Source organism: Hemicordylus capensis, chromosome 4 (genome assembly GCF_027244095.1).
Source record: "Hemicordylus capensis ecotype Gifberg chromosome 4, rHemCap1.1.pri, whole genome shotgun sequence".
Lineage (NCBI taxonomy): Eukaryota > Metazoa > Chordata > Lepidosauria > Squamata > Cordylidae > Hemicordylus > Hemicordylus capensis.
Window position 1 is genome coordinate 211,137,734 of NC_069660.1, and position 21,065 is coordinate 211,158,798.

The 21,065-nt window shown below is 41.6% G+C and overlaps 1 protein-coding gene across 1 annotated transcript in view; it reads right to left on the reverse strand.

Annotated features, from left to right (window-relative positions):
- The window catches only part of LOC128323509 (uncharacterized), a 309,256-nt gene that overhangs the window by 40,289 nt on the left and 247,902 nt on the right, over positions 1–21,065 (reverse strand). The window contains exon 20 of the mRNA XM_053246776.1: positions 19,398–19,557. Coding sequence (XP_053102751.1) covers positions 19,398–19,557 — 160 coding nt within the window. The remainder of the gene's footprint in view (positions 1–19,397; positions 19,558–21,065) is intronic.

The following is a 21,065-nucleotide window of genomic DNA, read 5'->3' on the forward strand; positions in this document are numbered from 1 at the left end:
AGTACTTTATTTTATCTCTAGAGTATTTTATTTCTACAGGTCAATCAAGGACTAGGATGGAAAGATGTTTAATGATACACATTTCTAATCATGTCTTTCTTATTGCGATAAAACAGCATTTTACCATCCCTTTCATTTTCAATAAATTGCACATTTCTACAAATCATTTTTCTTTATCTGAAATCTGCCAAAAAACTGAGATATAAACTTTTCAAAATAGTTAATGGACAGCACCAACTATGCTGTCAATGTATGGACTATGCACTAACTATCAAAGCAGAATTATTATATTTGATACTGGATACAGTTCTGTTTGTTTTAATCTAGATAAATGGTTTCAACTCTGTTTCAGTGGATCAGTTTGTTCCACAAAGCCCTTTTTGGCCAGCTTTAAAGATCTTTCAAAATAAATTTACATTTATCCAGAATCTCTCCCAGGCTATCCACCAAGCAGCAGTGAAATAATGAATTGTTGCCAGGATACAGAGAAGCATAATGTGTTTGAACTGTAACCTAGGGGTGTGCACAAACCAAAAAATGCAATTCAGTTCAAATAGGAATCTATTCAAACCGAACTGCATTCCTACAAACTGGTCAAACTGACTGGCTGGTCCGATCTATTTGATTGAACTGGTTCAGGGAGTTCAGGCAGCCATTACTTGTAAAGGGGAATCTGGTGATATAACTGAAGTAGTTAATCTCTCAAAGCAACCATGGACTATTGCCTTTTTAGATACCAAGAAGGCATTTGATAGTTTGGAGTGGAAATTATTATCTGTATTGGAACATTTCAGTTGAGGAAGGTATTTTAGGGATTGGCTATCTTTAATATATTCCAAACCTTTAGCTATGGTTGGAGTTCATGGAGTTCCATAAAAACAATATGTTCCCTGCAGAGAGGTAAACAGGGCAGCCCAACATCTCTACTTTCTCAAGAATCCTTAATCACTGATTTTTTTCCCCATAGATCTTTTATGAAATGTGTGAAAATTATACTTGTGTTCTCCCTACTGCCTGGTTATAAAATTCATATTAAGACATCTGTAGGTTTATATGTTACACTAGATGCCAACAAATAAATTGTCACATTTGAGTTGGTCAGTTATTAGATGTATATACCACCTTTCTTCCACACCTTGGAATTCAAGGCAGTGTAAAATAAAAATAAATGTTTAAAATTTCATTTACAATAAAATATGATAAACAAACCAGACATTTAAAAGCAACAATACATAATCAGCCACAACAGAAAATACACAGAACAGACCAAAAAAACCAAGACCAGAAATATTTCAATTTAGAAATGCTCAGTAGAACAGTGGGGTCTTAACTTGTCTGCAGAAGGACAATGGAGTGGGGACCTGGTAAATCTCAAGGGGCAGGGAATTCCAACATATATGCATCACCACTGAGAAAATCCTGTCACAGGCCACTCCAAGTTGCACTTCAGAGAGTGGAACCTGAAGCAAAGATGTTCCAGAAGATTTCAATGACTGCTCCCAATCAGAGGTGCTCTTACCACTGGAATTCAGGGCCTCCACACCCCCTGGGGCCCCCCAAATCCTCTTTAATCTGTCCTGGGTGGTGTGGTTTGTGACCTCCAGAACATACGTGTTAAAAAATGATGCTTAACTTGCAGTGGTGTGTGTGCGTCTTTAGGTCCAGGCTCCAAAATTACCTAGGTGCACCTCTGGTCCCAATAGCTGCTCTGGAGTAGCTGCAGTTTTGGAACATTTTTCAAGGGCAGCCCCACATAGAGTATACTGCAGTAAACAAGCCTCGATGTGACCAAGGCATGAACAGAGTCTGGAGCACTTCCTGTGCTCCAGAAGGCGTTGCAAGATTGAAAATGCATCACTGAGGGTCAACAATATGTTTTTCATCTTGCAGAGCCATTCCAGAGCATGGGGGAGTGCTCCAAACTCTAACAGTTCTTGTGCAATAGTGTGCATGCAGGGGGTTTGGTGGGGTTATGCAAGGGCTCCATACCTTAATCTTATTTTAAACAAGTTTATAAGATAATTAACAGGTTTATATGGGAAGGTCATCCACCGAAACATTCACTGGGCAAGCTTCAATTGCCGGTTGAAGAGGGTGGTTTTAATTTTCCCTACTTCCAAGCTTATCACTGGGCTTTTATTTTATCTTCAACATTAAGTTGGAAAGCTGAGCCCCAAATTTTGGATACTCCATGGGCACAACTGGAGAGTTACTATTTAGCTCCACTATCTGCTTATCAGGTATTGGATTCGTTATTTATTCGTTCTTCTGGTAAACTACAGGCAGTTCAGGCAGCTAGATGTATATGGAGGAGCTTAGGTCACTCTTAAGTATGGCTTTGATCCTTTTCAGCATGCAAAGCTTACATTATGGATGAACCTGGATTTGAAGATTGGGCAGAAACCTTTCTAGTGGGCCAATTGGGCAACTTTTAATATTATCACTTTAGATCAATTAATTACCTCAGAAGAGGTTTTTAAATCCTTTGATGCTTTGAGAAATGAATTTAATATCCTTTTGAATGCCAGTTGGCAATATATACAATTAAGACATCTTTTAACACATTTTTTAACACAGTTATTTAGACATGATGCACTTGCTGCTTCAGAAACTCCATTATTATTACTGGATTTGGAACATTTATCAGAACAAGCTAAACCTACAGTTTCATTTTATTTAAAACTTAAAGAGAAGGATAAAGTTGATATTGATTATATCCATGTATTATGGAATCAGGATCTTGTATATACCATTACGGTTGATCAATGGTTAACAGCATTGAAGATAATGAAACGAGCATATATAGATCTCAAATTGAGACTTGTTCAGCAAAAACCTTTATTTTGCTCTTACTGGACTCCACAGAGGATGTCCAGGAAGGGCTGGGTTCAGAATGTGGTTTGCTGGAGATGTAATATTTATGAGGGGACATTGTCACATATGGTTTGGTTATGCCCACTTATTGCATCTTTTTGGGATGAAGTACATAAAATTGAAAATAAGACATTGCAATTATCATTGTTTTTTAAAGTCAGTTATGTTCACCTGGGATATATTCCCAGGATATGGAATTAACACTCTATCAACAACTATGGATTCTTCGCGCTTGGGGAGTGGCCCAAAAGATCATAATTCAACATCCCAGATTTACTCTGGAACTTCAATTTTGGATTACCGAAATGTGTTCATTATCTGCATTTGAACTGGTTGGGTTTTTTCCGCTGTTTAGGCAAAGGCGAAGAGTTTCAAGCTATATGGTCAAAAATTAATGAATTGTATGTGCTTTAGAAGGTGATATTTATTTATTTATTTCTATTTATTTATTCAATGTCTATACCGCCCTTCCAAAAATGGCTCAGGGCAGTTTACACAGAGAAATAATAAATAAATAAGATGGATCCCTACCGCCCAGAGGGCTCACAATCTAATAAGAAACATAAGATAGACACCAGCAACAGTCACTGGAGGTACTGTGCTGGGAGTGGATAGGGTCAATTATGCATAATATATATGTCTGGGTTCTCTCTCTCTCTCTCTCTCTCTCTCTCTCTCTCTCTCTCTCTCTCCCCTTTCCCCCCCTTTAAAACTTTATGTGAAACTTTATGTTTCATTCTTAGGAGTATCTTAAACTGTAATATTTGTTCTTTAAAATAATATTTTTTTTAAAAAAATGCAAGGGTTCCCAGTGCATCCTTGCAGTCCCTCCTTATATGCATGCTTCATTAGTCAGGAGGTCAGCCAGTATGTTATGCCTGAGAAAAAATTATAGGCAAATTGCAAAGGCATAAGCCACATATGTTCACATGCTTTCAGTTACAACACATTGTTCTAGCTCTTTTGGCAAAGTATAATATACTAGGAGAGAGAGAGAGAGGTCATCATTCAAGCAGATTATTACTAAACATTCTGATAAGGCATTGATTGATTGATTGATATATATGTTTCACTGATATAACTAGATTCAATAAAAAAGCATAAGTTGTGATGTTGCAGAGGAACACTAGAGATGGTTGTCCACTAACATTCCATCTAGATATTCTGTTCTGTTCATTTCATCTTTGGAATGGAATGCCTCAGAAATTAAACAAAATATATGATGGTGTAATGTGTCATATGTTGGCCATGATTGGCTACTGGCAGACATCGTAACAAAACACTTGCATAATGAACAAAGTTGTGCTAGTGTAAGAAGATCACATCATTGCACTAAAACAGGGATTTATGGAATTGTGCTATAGTGCTCTTGCGCAAAAGTTCCCTCTGAAACAGATAAGGCATGCTGAAGGTTGCGCAACACTAGTCTAGAAGAGGGATGTGCAAAGTGGCTGGTCCAGGGCCAGTTCAGGGTTCTTTTTGTTTTTGTTTACAAAAATGTGGCAGATTTACCACCATTGCTGGGCTTCAGGGGGCTGCTGGCATGGCCACAGGGTGGTCTCCTGAGGTTCCCCATCTCCCAGAGGCAGATTTTTTAAAAAACACATGCCACTATGTGGCAGCGGCAATACATTCAGGAAGGGGGGGCAAGGGGGAAGTTTCCCCTTTGCCCTTTAAAAAACACCTCTTTACCCCTTGCTAATTGGTTTTCTGGCACTGGCTTCTGATTCTATGGGGGTTTGGGGGAAAGGTTTCAAATGGGTTAAAAATGACTTGCTTGTCCATTTCTTTTGTGCGTTGGGTGGTAGGTAGCCCCGATCAATGCCCTACCACCCAACCCACTTTGATGTACCTAGGAGCTACCCATGGAGAACAAGAGGGTGTTTCGTGTCTCCCCTTGTTCCCTATGGTCAAAACACTCAAAACATTTCTAGTTCTGTCCCTTTGAAACAACCAGGTCAACCGCTGTTTCGGCAAAATGTTTTGGCCATCTGTGTTTTATTTTGAACTCAAAACAAAATGTAAAATTTGTTTTGTATACATCTCTACACTCCCCACGAGTAGCCCAACCCAGGCTGGGCTGCTCATGTGAATAGCCTTACTGTGTTGTATATGAATAACCATTTTCTAATATTTCTGACAGCCCAGCTCATAATCCTTTTTGTTTGAAGTGCTAATATACAAGTTAGCTATTTTGATACTAGGATTCTGAAGTGGCAGCCATTTTGTTTAAAATGAAAACCATCCTGAGGTATTTCAGAATTGTTCACGGTACATTTCATTGCACAGAATGGAAAGAAAGCAACATACGAAATTATAATGTTTCATGGTGTAACACTTGAGCTATTGACATAGGATTTGATGCTGAAACAATGAATTCCATATGCACATATGCAGCTCTCTTTCATTGGTATTGTGTCCTCTGTCTGGCAGTGGACCCCTCAGTCTCCTGGCAGTTTCGGGTTTTTTTAGTTTGAGCCCTTTTTCATCACCTGTTCCCTAAGACCCTTTTTAACTAGAGTTGCCAGGGATTGAACCTGGGACCTTCTGCATGCAAAGCAGGTGGTCTTCAACTCAACTGTAACTCCTCTCTCTTCTGCAATAAGGAATGATAAAAACTACCTAGATAGATTTATACTGAGATTCCAATGTGGCAGCCATTTTCATTTACAATGAAAAATATCCTCAGAAATTTTCCTGTTTCCTGGAAATCAGTTCAGAGAGGAGATGAAGCAACATATGAAACTGTAATATTGCATTATCTAACCTGGAAGCAAATAAGTTATTTGGCCTAATAAATATGAGCACAATTAATCAGGAACTTTCCGTCTGCTCCATTTCAATGGGGCTTGTCCAGGAGGAGTTCTCACTGGGTTGTGCCCCCCATATATATTTAAAACCAAGAGAAGTCTGCTTTGAAGGCATTTACTTGCTGTCATTAAATGCAGAACTATCAAGCAACCTGAAGTGTTGAAATGTTAGCATTGTCAGAAAACTAATTATCATATTTTCACTTGCACATTTCAAACCTGCTTGCTAATTAATCTCTGTGGACAGGATGCCTATGAATCAAATAATACCAATGTAAGTCAGATTATATGGGATGAAATGTGCATAATGCCCCACTCCGAAAGGAAGTGAAATGGATTGCTTGCATAGTAGAAACAAAAATAACAATAATAATCCTTTGGTCTTTATTAATGCATTGGACTATTCCTTTGAACCAAGTGATGGCAGACACCCCCCCAAAGAATTGTTACACAGTGCAAATAAATTGGGATTTTTCAAAGTCTGCCCATGGTTACAAACTGTCTAAAAACAAATGCGTGTGTGTGTGTGTGTGTGTGCGTGCGCGCGTGAGTGTGTGTACTTACTAGCACATTTACTATATTTCTAGACCACATTCAACCAATGGTTCCCAAAATCATGCACATAAAAATAAACAGTTAAAAACCCTTGCAAAAGGAATACTAAACATCACAATAATTAACATTTGCAACCATAGTCAGACTCAGAAAGATGGGGCATAAATATCTAGCAGAAGAAAACATATTAACTTTACTTACAAAAATCAGACCTTGATTTGTTCTCCAAAAGCACAACTAAACAGAAGTGTTTACACTCTCTTGTGTGGTGGGGGCAGTGGGAGAGTTCGGGAGCACACACTGGTGGAAGTTCTGAGAGGGAGGGAATTGCATAATTCCAGAGTCACCACACTCAAAGCCCTGCTTCTTACAATGTCAGCAACCACTGTTATTCAGAGAAGAGCTGCATTAGCATATTTTACAGTCTAGGGCAGGGGGTAACATGGAGGAGAACACACTGCCTAAAATGCCCAGGGCCAAGCAATTTAGGGCTTAAAAGGTTAAAATCAGTACCTTGAATAGAAACAAACTGTTAACCAATGGTTTCAAAATAGGTGGGGTGTGTGTGGTCAAGGTGCTTACACAGATCAGAAGATTGGTAGCTGCATTTTGGACTACTTTGTTTATTTTATTTGTTACTTAAAATAATTATATTGCCCTCTTAACATAAAGCATTCCCATGTTGGCTTACAGCCAGGTGAAATTTCTAGGTCAGTTTCATGGGCAAGCCCCTTTATAGTGCATACAATAGTATTACCAAGATATTACCAAGACATGAATGGATATAGGTAGACCTTTGACTTTTAGCAGTAGATGCAGCTGGTGAATTAGCCAAAACTGATAAAAAGCAGTTTTAGCCACAGCTGCTATCCAGACATCCAGGAACAAAGATGGACCCAAAGCACTCCCAAACTGTTAGCCAGATTCATAAGGTGGTGTGTGAACCCATCCAGATGAGGTAATTCCCCAGGTAGCTATTTGATCAAATCTTCAACCATGATCATCACCACCACCACCAGTGGATAAAGCTTCTATATTGACCATCTAGGGGTGTGCACGGAACCGGTTCAGGTGGTTCAGTTCAACATTGCAGTTATCATTGCCTGTTAAGGACATTCAAGTTTTGTTGGGGTTCATCCCCAGCATATAGAATCTAGTAGGGATGTGCAAACCAGTTCAACATCAATCTAGTTTGATGTCTAACCGGTTCGGTTCAAAGGTTCAGGGTTGAGCCGAACCATCTCTCTTGACCCTAGACTGAATCCCCCCCAGCCGTTGTGGGGGGTGGGGTGGGTTTGCAAGCCTTTTTACGTGTAAAAAATATTTGTTTGGACTTATCTCCTCCAGGGGGCTTCTCCAAGGCTCTCCCCTTGGGCTTTCCCCTCTCCCCCACCGGCCTCCATTTTGGCAAAAACCTTCAGGAGTTCTTCAGTCTCTTCTGAGTCTTTCCCACATTGTGGTAGCCATTTTGAATGCCACCACACATGCGCAATGGGCCCCTGTGTGCCTGGGTCATGACATAATCTAGAGATTTCTATATTAGGCAGTATAGAAACCCAATAAATAAATAACTAACACTGAGGCCGTTGGGGGTGGGGGGACCTCTGTGTATCCCACGTGGCTTCGGAGAACCCCCTGGAGGGGGCAAGTACTTAAAAAATTATTTTTCTGTAAAAAGGATCGCCAATACCCCCTGAACCAAACCAGGGGTGGGGGTTCAATGGGGGTCAAAACCAAATTGACCCAGTCTGGTTAGGGTCCAGTTCAGACTCGAATCAAAACTGGGCCAACGGGTTTTGTGAACACCCCCAGAATCTAGCACTATATCAAGAATTGCTGGGGTTCATCTCCAGCATATAGAAAGTCGCACTATATCAAAAGTTGTAGCACTGTATCCACAATGTTTGGCAACATCTCACTTGGGGTGTTGCTGAAAGGATTATAATACAATACTGGAAGGACAAACAGATTCCTGAATTGTAGCTTTGGATTACTGATATGAGTTCCCTGTCAGCATTTGAACTGGTCTTATTTCATTGGCATGGTAAAGAAGATGAAATTTCAGCGATCTGGTCGAACTTTAATGAACTGTTTATGCTTCCTATGCAGATATTTAAAAGCATGGGCCACTGTGCCTCAAGTCAAGAAAATTCCCTTTGGAAGGAATAATATTCTCCCAGCACTAGTTTCTGGAGTATGCCCTCTAGGTAGGAGTATAGCCACTACAAAACAGCACCTACTTTACTGAAAGCCAGTAGAATTAACAGGGCCAAATTCCCCTGTCCTTTCATGGTGTAATTTGCCATCAAGGTGGCCAAGATTGTTTAAGTCACATAATCAGCTCACAAACTTGACTGATAAGTATATTTACTTACATAGGAAATTGCCTAATACCCTCCTACATCTAACTCAGTATTGTCTACACTGACTAGAATCAGCTCTTCAGAGATTCAGATGGAAATTTCCCAGCTCTACCGGCAGATGCCAGGGATTGGACGTGGGCGCTACAGTCCTTTCTCGATACTTAAGGACATTTAATTATGAAAGCCACATTTTCAGGGTCCTTGAGGGCAATCAAATAAAGAGCTGGTCTTAGGAGTGTAGATGTCCCAGTAGAGCTGGGCTCTATACTTCCCAACCCATAGTCCATTGTTTTGGATCTATATCCCATCCATGCCCTATTAGCCCCTACTAACTGAGCAAAGAAGCACCTTTTAAGTGGTGATTCTCTGATATTTAGCAGGGGGAGAGAAACTGGCACAATCCAACCCCAGCACAGCATGCCACCAGTGGCTGTTGCTGATTTCTACCTTGTGTTTCTTTTCAACTGTGAGCTCTTTTGGGACAGGGAACCATCTTATCTATCTATCTATCTATCTATCTATCTATCTATGCAAACCACTTTGAAAATATTGTTAATGTGGTCTATAAATAGTAACAGCAGCAGTAGTAATTGTTGTCCTTTCCTCACCAAGATCTGAGACCTGCTCTCTCTTTAGGCACATTGCCTCATCTTTTTACCCAGAGAGGAAAATGGGTTCAGCAGCACATAGTTATTAACTAGTGACTGCAATTAATATGCCTCCTTCCTGTGGCTTGGCAGACATTGACACCAGCACTGGAAGCACTCACTGGATCACACAGCACTTGGCTGCTTGTTGCCTTCACCATCCGGACAAATATTTCATTTGCCCAAAAGACAGGCCAGCCCTGATCAAAAGCTATTAGCCTATGTCAATGGAGCTTTTCACTAATTACTACAAAAATTACAGCAGAGCTTGCTGTAATTTTTGTCTCTCCTTTGCTACTGCTCAAAGTGCTCTGATAAAACAGTTTGCATATCTGTTTAAGTATTGTGGAAATTAACACCTCCCTTCCAGGTATAGGAATCAGAAGGCTGACAAGATGACAATTAATTAGGTTCTTCTGCATCACTGCCTTTACATAATTAATGTGCTCATTATGGATTTCCAAGGATTAGTTTTCAAGGATCACCAGCACATTTTAGAAACCTAAATAATTCCATCTATGACTGAGATGCTGTGGCGGGGAGGGGGGAACCACCCAATATTTGCATAGTTTTCCTTAAATGGAAAAGGGTGTCAAGCAATGAAAATGTCTTTTGAAAACAACGTCAAGTTCACAAATGTTTTCTCTAAACAAAACCCCATGGCGTTTCACCATGACATTTCATTTTGTCTGAGTCTGTAGCGTAGAACAATTCTTGCACATTGTATCAGATATCATGTGGTAAAGTAAAGGATTCCGTGAGACACTCCTTTTATCACTCTCTCTTTCTCTCTTATATTTTTTCTCCTCCACAAATGCAGTGCCATGCAATCCAAAGATGTAGGGATCCATGGCTTCAAGTAGCTTAGATAGCCATTTCACACCATGACTTTATTCTGCTTTTTCTCTTCATAAATAAAGAAAATCATGCCACTAACATAGGACTGTGCATTGTTATACTGCAGCTGAAATCTGCAATGCTGTTTTCATTAGTTTGCTGCCGAATAACATTCATTCTTCATTCTTATAATTTATTAAAATAGTCCTTTGTGTGTGCACATCTGTTAAAATGTTTCTTTAAAACCTCCAAACATGTTTTATGGGCAAATGAATCTTGTATTTTGTCCAACCTGTATTTAATTTTCTTCTCCTAATCCCTGTTTTCCCTTCTACACACATGTAAAAATGCATTTGTAGAAAACTTGGATTACTAACCAAGGCTTTAATGGCACAGATATTGCCACATTGATCTAGTTAATTCCAGGTGCCCCACAAAGCTACTCTCTCACCTCTTAATATTCATTCTTTCTGATTTCTGGCCCCCAGGGGAATGAATGTTAATGAATGATTAACCTAGGGGGATGAATGATTGTGAACAATCATGGTTGTCTATTTTATTTTTAATTTTTTTGGTTATTTCTTGTATTACTCTATAAAGCACCAGGTATACTGATTCAGAACCTTCTATTGGTACAAAATGCTACTCCTCAGCTGCCTATTGAGAGCACATCACTCCAATATTATGTAAGCTGTGTTTCTTACCTGAATGCTTGAGGACCCAATTCAAGGTACTCTTCTTAACTTAAGCCTGTAGATGTGATTGTTTTCTCTGTATACTGTAAATAAGTGTATTGCAGAATGATGTGAAGCCACCTAATGGTGCAGCGGGGAAGTAACTTGCCTAGGGAGCAAGAGGTTGCTGGTTCAAATCTCCACTGGTATGTTTCCCAGACTATGGGAAACACTTATATCGGGCAGCAGCGATAGAGGAAGATGGTGAAAGACATCATCTCATACTGCGCAGTAGATGGCAATAGTAAACCCCTCCTGTATTCTACCAAAGAAAACCACAGGGCTCTGTGGTCGCAGGAGTCGATACCAACTCAACAGCACAACTTTACCTTTACTTTAGAACAGGCCTGCTCACCTTAGGCCCCCCAGCTGTTTTTGGACTACAACTCCCAGAATCCCCAGCCACAGTGACCAATAACCAGGGATTATGGGAGTTATAGGCCAACATCTGCAGGAAGGCCGAAGTTGAGCAGGCCTGCTTTAGAGTGATGTGATGTGATTTTTATTGAAACCAACGCTAAAATCAACCTCCCAGAGACATACGTTTTGGGTGGTATATAAATGTTAAATAAAATAAAATAATAAAACCAACCCTAAATGACTTGGGACCTACATAGCTTCAGGACTTTAAACACTCTGCCCTCCATCTAAGGCTGAGCTCCAGGAGCTTTTGCCTGTTGACCTGAGGTGAGCATTCACTAGGAGCAGGGCTTTTTATGTGGTGGCCCTTAAATGCTGGACTTCTCTCCTGTTGGAAGGTCTAATTTTGTCTCCAAACTGCTCTTTTGTGATGACTTGACTCTTTTTAAAGACTTTTGGGCTGGGGTGAGAGTTGCTGAGAGGTTCTGCTACTTGTGTCAGTTTTCTTCTGTTGTTGTCATTGTTGGTTGGTTTAGTGGGGTTTTTTTTTGTAAGCCATAAAGAAAGATTGAATTGACTTATCATGGCATTTAACATCTTTTAGGGTTTTTTTTCTATTAGGAGGAAGAAGTCTACTCTCTCTTTTTTTTCCCTGAATGAAAGATGGAAACTGATAGGTGCATTACTGGAAACAAAAAGCAAACACAACTGGAATTGTAACTTTGCAGAACTATCAGTGACTTGCCTGGGATATCTTCATGGAAAGTGCCTACATACAAGTTCAATTCAATAGGGTTGTGCAGAACTGGCATTTGGGCCGGTTCAGTGGCAGGGCGGTTATCTTTAAGGAGCAGGGAGGGTGCTCTCCCCCTCCGCCCGGCTGTGTTTCCCTCGCCAGCACTGTCACCAAAAATGCTTGCGTGGGGTGGCAGCGTACCTCCTTGCCGCCCCGGTCAGCGTCGTACTGGAAGTGGCCGGTGCACGTGCGCACACTGGCCACTTCTGCAGGGTGGCAAAGAGGTATGCTGTTGCCCCACACCAGAGATTTTGGCGACAGCACAGGCGGGGGGAAACACGGGGTGGGGGTGGTGTAAGGGCACCCACTCTGCTTCTTAAAGGTAACCCTCCCTTGCTGCTGAACTGGCTTGGATGCCGGTTCTGCAAATCCCTACAGTTCAATCCCTACAGCTCTTGGCCAAAACAAACGTAAAACATGTAAGAGTAGAGACAACATGGTATGGGATAAGACTCCAGTGAAATCATTTCTGGCCCTGAATGGGGCAGATGGTGACACCACAAAGGTGGAAGACAAAGAATGAGGTCTAACTGGATGAGAAGAGTGCTTGGGTGAGTGTGGTATTCGGAACTTTGAGATGGGTCCATAGCTCAATGAAAGCTACCTTATACCAAGTCAGACCATTGGTCCATCTAGCTCAGTATCATCTACACTGACTGGAAGTGCCTCTCCAAGGTTTTAGGCAGGAGTCTCTCCAAGCCCCAAATGGAGATGCCAGGGATTGAACCTGAGACATTCTGTATGCAAAGCAAATGCTGTGCCACTGAGCTACAGCCCTATCCCTTAGGTACCCCTTGTGAGCCCTTTTGGGGACAGAATGATCTCTCTATATAATTCTCTAAGGCGTACTCGTAGCTAATCCCGTGCATGGCAGCTCTCGCGATAGTTTGTAAGCAGAAGCACCTTGGTGATAGGGCAGTGGAGATTCCATATGCAGATAGGGAGGAGGAGCCTGTGAGAGCAGAAGCACCATGGTGATTGGCCAGTGGAAAAGCCATATACAGATAGGGAGGAGAAGCTTGTGGCACTGTGGTGATTGGGCAGTGGGGATTCCATATGCAGATAGGGAGGGGGAGACTGTGATGGTTAAGAAAGCTGGAATGCAACTGTTACTGGTCGGAAGATGTTCTTGATTGTAGAGGAGAGGAATCTCTCTATATAAAAGAAAGTGGACAGGGGTCTGAGAAGAGAGGGGTCATGAGGGAGGAAAGAGCCCCTTCAGGAGAAGGAGGCTGCCACTGTGTGGATTAGATGAGAAAACAAGATGAACAAGATCTGTTAACTCAGGAAGGGGGAGAGAGAGAGGAGAAAGAGAGAGAGAGAGAGGAAGGAGGGGAAGAAAAGAGAGGAAGAGTGAGTGAAGGAGAGAGAAATAGAGAGAAAGAAGGGAGGGGAAGAGAGAAAGAAGGAAGAGCGAGGTATGGGCCTGAGCCTGTCAGCAGCCTGAGGGGAACAAGCATCCATGGTGGTACCTACCGGCAGCAAGGAAGGGCCCAGTCAACCACTGCTGCTGTTTGGGGCTATCTAGGCAATTGGAGGAGGGAGACAGGCAGGCAAGTGATGGGCCCAGGCCTGTCAGTGGCTCAAGGGGAACAAGCAGCCATGGTGGTGAGGGCAGTGAGGAATGGTCCGATCAACCGCTGCTGCTGCTGCTCCTTGTGGGGAGGAGCAGGAACGGCGCTCAGGTGAGGGTGGACAGTTCTCTGGGGATAAGGAGCGGCAGCTTGGCCAATAGGCACCAGCAATGCTGCAGCTGTGACAAAGAGGGGTGAGGGGGACGGAGTAAAAGGATGGAGGAGTGACCAAGAGGGGGAAGGGGGGTGGAAGCAACTGGATGGAGGAGGAGGAGGAGCAGGATTGCGGCTCAGGTGAGGGTGGAAAGATCTCTGAGGTGAGGGGGGCTGTGGCAGGAGATGAGGGGAGCAATCAAGTATTAGTGTGCAGATGCTCCGCACAGGTTAAGCTAGTTATTTCTAAAAAATGCCATAAGCTACTCTGTGTCATAAATCTGTTAGCTCGGCTCACCCAACAGGATTTACAACCCCCTTTAACACTCCACCTGTGAGTTGACAGATAGCTGCAGCGAAGCTACACGAAGGAAAATAAAAGGCTCACAAAGAAAAGAGTAAATGAATTAAGTCCCCCTGAACTGAACTAGGTACCCCCCTCTAACAACTATTTATTATTATTATTATTATTATTATTACATTTATATCCCTCTCTTCCTCCAAGGAGCCCAGAGCGGTGTACTACATACTTGAGTTTCTCTTTCACAACAACCCTGTGAAGTAGGTTAGGCTGAGAGAGAAGTGACTGGCCCAGAGTCACCCAGCTAGTTTTATGGCTGAATGGGGATTTGAACTCGGGTCTCCCTGGTCCTAGTCCAGCACTCTAACCACTACATCACGCTGGCTCTCTGTTATTACAATAACTGAGTAATAACTGAGAAGAAAACAAAGAGCAAAGAATGAAAGAGTGAAGGACACCAGAAACAAGGAATTAACGGAACAAAGCAAGAAAGCATAAACAAGGGCAAACTGGAATTTGGAAAAGCTAGGAATTCAGAATAGCACACGGACTGCAGTCAGCGACATTGCTAACAGCATCTGAGCAATTGACAAACTGCTAAATATATATGGTTCAAGAGAACCAGCCGCAAATCAGGCTTCCCTGAGTCAGCACTTCTGCTTCCTCTCTTGTTATCTCCTGCGCCTGCGTGACTCCCACTGAGCTTGCCTCTTGAGATGTCTTCTCAAGACAGGTGAAATCCCAGGCTCCTCCTCATCAGAAATCATGTCTGGCAGCTGTTCCGAATCCTCAGCTCCAGAGTCTGGTCTGAGCCAAATCCTGTTGCTGTGCCTCTGAGCCCTCACTAGCAGGAGAATCCTCCTGCTCTGACTCTTCTGAGTCAGAAGTCTGAGCCATGACACTCTGAGCCTTTCAGGAAGAGTGGGATCTAAATGTAATAAGCATGTATTGTAGACGGCAGTGGTAGACCACATGCTTTGCAGAGCATGTAGAAAACCCCCAAGTCAATCGCTGGCATCTTCAAAGTAGGCTTGAGGAAGAACCCACCATGAAACCTTGGAAAGCCACTGCCAATCATTGTAGACAATACTGATCTAGACGGAGCAGTGCTCTGACTCAGGATAAGGCCTATATTCCTATGGTTCTATTCCTTTGATAGCAGGATACGGGAATCTTTAGAAGACTCATGCTGGAATGTTTGCAGGCAATGGAGGAAGCTCCATTGAACACAGGGGGATTTACTGCTGATTAACATGCACAAGGCTGCAACATGAAAAGCCGTGTACTATATTTTTAAACTATAAGAACCAAACTTTCATGGTTTAGCTGGCACCAGCTGCCCCCTTTATAGAAAATGCTCATGTTTGCTTGTGCCCTCCTGGAATGATCTTACACACTACCTCAAAGTAACCGAACAACAGAAGGCGACATTAGACTCCTTTTCCAGAGCAAAGATTTTGCCCTTAACTATTAACAGGTAATTAATGCATTATTGAGGAAGAATAAATAGGTGGCAATTAAATAACACATATTAATGACTTATTTATTAACATATTAATAAGCTGGCCTGAGAGTAATAAATGCAAATTAGTGTAAAGTGCCAAAAAGTGTGTCAATAATAGGCCCCCAAGTAATCTTGTGTGTTCAAGCTAATTACAAATATATTTTCCTTTCAAAAAACTACTGCCGGCTAATTTTTTAATGGTTTGCTGTAATATCATTTTAGAATTAGAAAATTAGCACTAGTCCTATTAAAATAAATTTTGCCACGAAGCAGTCTCATTTTCAAGAGCAAACTTCATGTTATCTTCATGGGTCCGATGTTCAAGCCATATTATACAAGGTTCAAAGAAAATGAGTCTCCATTTCTGCACACATTAAGAATATGAGTTCTTAATTGCAGTGTTCATAATTTTAAACTCATTTCAATTTCAATGATTATATTGGTCATTATATTAGACACCAAAGAGTCTAAACACTTGAAAAATTCCTAGAACATAAACTGAGTAGTACCCCCACTGCCTTGTGGGTGGGAGGGGGGTTTAGTTGGCACATGGCATTTGACAGTTGGCACTGCCAAATGACAATCAAAATGAACAGAAGAAATGAAGATGTGCAATGAATCCACATAGAGATTCATTATGAGGAAAAGTTATTATACAAAGAATCCAAACACTTGAAAAATAGTGATTGCACATTTTGATCCATAACTCCACTTCTACAAGGATTAGAGCTTAGCTTTTTTTTTAAAATTGAAAGCTGGGGATCCATGTAAGGGTTAGGATAGGGTGAATACAAATGTTTATTATTTCCTATGGCGGAAATATACAGAATAAATAAAAACAAAAAAATAATTAAAAATCAACCAAGTGTCCCACCACCTTGAAATAAGAGTGATAGGTGGCACCCATGGGGTCCTGCTCACCACCCAAATTTGGTGCCTCTGGGATCTTTATAAGTGGTCCAAATATATCCAAATCAAATCAAATCCAAATTGAATCTGGGGTATTTGGGGGGACAGATTTAGACACAAAACAAATCTGGGGTGATTCGATTCGGGCACAAATCAACTCAAAAAATTTGATTCATTCACATCCCTAGTACAGTTGCTTCAGTACACCGTGAGGGCAGAAGGACATGCACACTCATGGATCACATATGTACTGATGGCATGTGGTGGGCCAGGTGGACGAAGAATGATCCAAACCAGCCCCCAGTAATTCTAGTATCTCAGCCAGGTACACAAAGCTGCTATGAGCAGCCATGTTGGATTTTCTCCATTCTGCCCTTTCCTGCACTTTAGGCAAACAAAGAGCTTCTGTCATCACATTACTCTCACGCCAATGCAGTACCTTGCTATTTTCTCCAAAAGGTAGAAGAAAATACTGCTCCTGCATTTTTCCTTAGCTCTTATCTGACATTAGCTGCTGCAGTTGCTTTCTGTTACACTGCAGGCAAGTGAGGGTGATGAAGAAAAGAAGATGGAAAAAGTACTGGGACACACAGTTCCTTGTCGCGGTGTAAATATGGCAGCAGTGGCGGCGGCAGCAGTTCTCTACTTGCTAAGAACACAGGGTGAGGAGGGGGACTGGAATGGTAGTTCTGGGCAATGGTGCTTGTAGCAGCATTGGGAACTGGTAAACGGAACAACTGCTAGGTAGTTCCTTTCCCTATGGCAAGATGATGCATGAGTTGGGCCTAAAATGTCACAGCAACAGCATACTGAAAAATGGACCACCTGCTCCTACACAATCCTGCCACCTTCTGGTCTTCAGCAGAGGTCCTCTTCCATGTCCCATCCCAGCTACAGAATCATGACTGGTGGGGACATGGGAATAGATGGTGGCACTCAGGCTATGGAATCTTTTGCCCTGGTTAGCCCCTTCATTGGTGTTCTTTTGACAACTGGTTAAAAAAAATTGCTTTGTTTCACTGTGCCCTTGACCTAGATACCTAAAACTCTTTGATCAAAACTCTTTGATCATTGTCATTGTCATTTTGTGTTTCTTTTAAATATTATTTTATTGTGCGTGGTTTCTATTGAATACTGCTTTTTAGTTCCAGTGTTCGGAGTTCCTGTTGCTGGACAAAAAGTCAAGGATACAATATTTAAATCAATCAATTGATTAATTATTTAATATCCTTGGTTATCTTGTGCAATGCATCACTGAAAGTGAATAAATGAGTGAGTGGGTGAATGAATTTGGTCAGGCACAGAAATCTCAATCAACGTTCACCTGAGTCTCCAACAATTATAACATAAATACATTTGTGGACATGTATTCTGTGTACTTCAAAATATTATTATCCCTTTGTTCATAATGAAGGTCCTAAGGCACAAATTTATTAAATGTATACTTTTCCATGGGGGAATAATTGGGTCAATAATATAAAACTCATTGTCTCATTATTTAATTGCAAGGGCAAACCATGAATAAAACTTCTAAAATGTGGTTTAATGAAAAACACTACATTCTGACCTAATCATATCAACCTTATGCTATCTAATTAAGGATGCAAAAAACATTAGAGTTGCAAAATATTACTTCCAGTTCTATCAAGCTGCTAGCTGCCTATTTATGAATATGTCTTTTTAAAAAAAACTTTGATAAATACTTAATGATGGGAAAATGACAACATTTGCATCATAGCAAATTACTTTAATATACAGACTCTTGACTACAGAAAGTGACCTTTCCCTTATCAAATGGATGGCTAGAAATATTTTTTTTAATATGGTACAGCTGTCTTTCCACTAATAACAAATTGCTTGTCTGAACAATGTAAAAATTATAAAATGTAAAAGCTCTGCATTCTCATTATACTGTAAATGTATCCCCTACCACTTAATTTTTCAATTTAATAACAGAATGTGTGTATATTGTGGCTCCTAAAAATTGTGTTTTCCCGTCCTTTCCCCTTAGTGGAAGAGCAGTCCCCAATTTATAATTAGCTGCCCATTAACAAGCTAATAAAAATAGGTGTTCAGTATGATCTAGAAGACCTCCTGGTCATGACTGAAGAATGGAATAGATGCTGCTGTTCTGTGACCCACTGGACATCCAGCTACAGAAGGGCTGCACTTAGCCTGCTAATCCAAGCCCAGTTCGTAGCAGGGAGGAAACTGACCCAACATCCTTGACACTGGCCTTCACTAACAGGGACCCCAATAGGGATGCACTGCTTCTTGACACAGTAAACAACCAGGAGTTCCTGCAATATGTTGAGTACCCAGAATGTTGGGGGTAATATGCTAAATCATTGTAAACCGCTTAGAGAGCTCCGGCTATAGAGCGGTATATAAATGCAAGTGCTATTGCTATTGCTATTGCTAATATAGCTGCCTCCTGTTCACCATGATTTTCCACTTGTTATAATGATGGTCATTTCACAAGTTAATTTCTAAACATTGCACTTGGGCTTTAATAATATTGTAGTGAGCAAACTCCCCACACCTTGCATGGCATTCCAGTTTATGATACCAATCTTGGATTGATAACAATGAAATATAATTTTCCACATGGTACATACACCAAGCAAATCAATTTGTCCAACATTCCAGTTTCAGGATATCTTGGACAGTCAACAATTTTCAGATCCAGAAAGACCCCTGAATCACACCAATCTCTGAAAAGAGATCTTGCTCAAATGAATTGCACCTACAAACTATTAAAACTTCCAGAAATTTGTACTTCAGGGATCTATTTACTCATATCAGTCAGACACTAGTTCAAACAGTGACAACAATATTCAAGTATTTCTGTTGTCTTGAGAGGCAGCCCCAAGAATCATTCATAGGAAGGTCAATTTTTAATAGGCTAAATCCATATTTTAAAAAGAAGGCCCAACATGCCTCTGAAAATACATGTTGCTTTTTAATGTATTCTACCCACCTTTCGATGTTCACCATTGATTCCTCTCCATTGCTCTGCCTTTTTTACAATGTAGCTCAACTCTTGGTTGGAGATTTCAAGGTCAAATGGAACAAAGAAATTGGTCTCATCACTCTGAATCCTTTGAAATATATCTAATAGCCAGCCTTCATTGTGTAGCCTAAAAGGGAAAACACATTTATTACTGTTTTATCTGTTCCCTTATTTGGTTATTAAAGCTACCTTCCACCTTTGGACCAAAGAGACTTCAAGGTGGTATACATAAAAATTACAATAAAACAATTGAAAACCCTTGTAATTGAAAATCCTTGCCATTTTAAAACAAATCAGCATTAGCACTTAAAATTACATTGCCTGAGATGTTAAAAGCACACCTTTCAAAAGGGGTAGGCCTGTGCATCACGAAAAATATCAGATCAATTCTGATCCAATCCAAAGAAAAAAGTGTTGGGAGGCCAACATGGCCTTCCTAACATCATCAGATGTTTAGAATTGACCTGATATTTTCTGATATGACTATCAGAAAAAAGACAATAGCTTGACTACCAAGCCAGAGGTTGCCAATTCGAATACCCACTGGTATGTTCCCCAGACTATGGGAAACACCTATTTCGGGCAGCAGTGATATAGGAAGATGCTGAAAGGCATCATCTCATACTGTGAGGGAGGAGGCAATGGTAAACCCCTCCTCTATTCTACCAAAGACAACCACAGGGCTCTGTGGTCACCAGGAGCTGACACCAACTCAATGGCACACGTTACTTTACCCCTGCTTTAAAGCGTTGTCAATGCTATGGTTTTTTAGAACTGCATTCACAAAATCGGGGGGTGGGGTGGCAAAAGTATCCCCCATGAAGGACCCACTGGCCCAGAGGATTCTTCATGGTGGGTTACCATTGCCCCTATTCCCAGATTTCAGGGGTACAGTCCTTAAAATCCACACCGGAAGCCAGCTTTGAGATACTTTATCTCTAAGCTGGCTCCTGGTGTGGATTTTAGAGTACACCTCTGAAATCACATGGTGGGGGGGGCAGACGTAACCAACCATCAAGGGCCAGTGGGTCCTTTGTGGGGGTCACCTTTTCCCCACTCCCCAATTTTGGGGGGTGCAGTCCTTAAAATCCATGCCAGGAGCTGGCTTGAAGAGACCTTCACTCCAAGCTGGCTTCCAGGGTGGGTTTTAAGAATTTCACCCTCCAAAAAACAGAGTGGACAAGGGTAACCCCCCACAAAGGGACCACTGGCCTAGTGGGTCCCCTGCTTGGGGTCAGCTTTGTCCCATCTCCCAATTTTGGTGCTACACTCCTTTAAAAAAACACCCCGGAAGCCAACTTAGGGAGAAAGTCTCTCCAAGCTGTCTCCCAACTTGAATATTACATACTGCACCCCCAAAATTGTGGGGTGAGGAGCAAAGGTAACCCCCATGAAGGGCACACTGGCCCTGTGGGGCCTTCATGGGGTATTACTTTTGCCGCCGCCCCCCATATCAGGGGTCTGTCCTTAAAAATCTTCCCAGGAGCTGTGGGGCAGAGCTTCAATAGGGCAGATGGATATGAAGAAACCTGCTTCCCAGTTTCCCAGAGCCATCTGGCCTTGAGAAGGGTTGCCTTGCTCATCTCACCTCCCTCACTGTCCAGCATGCGGCAGCGGCACTGCCCATCCCCAGTG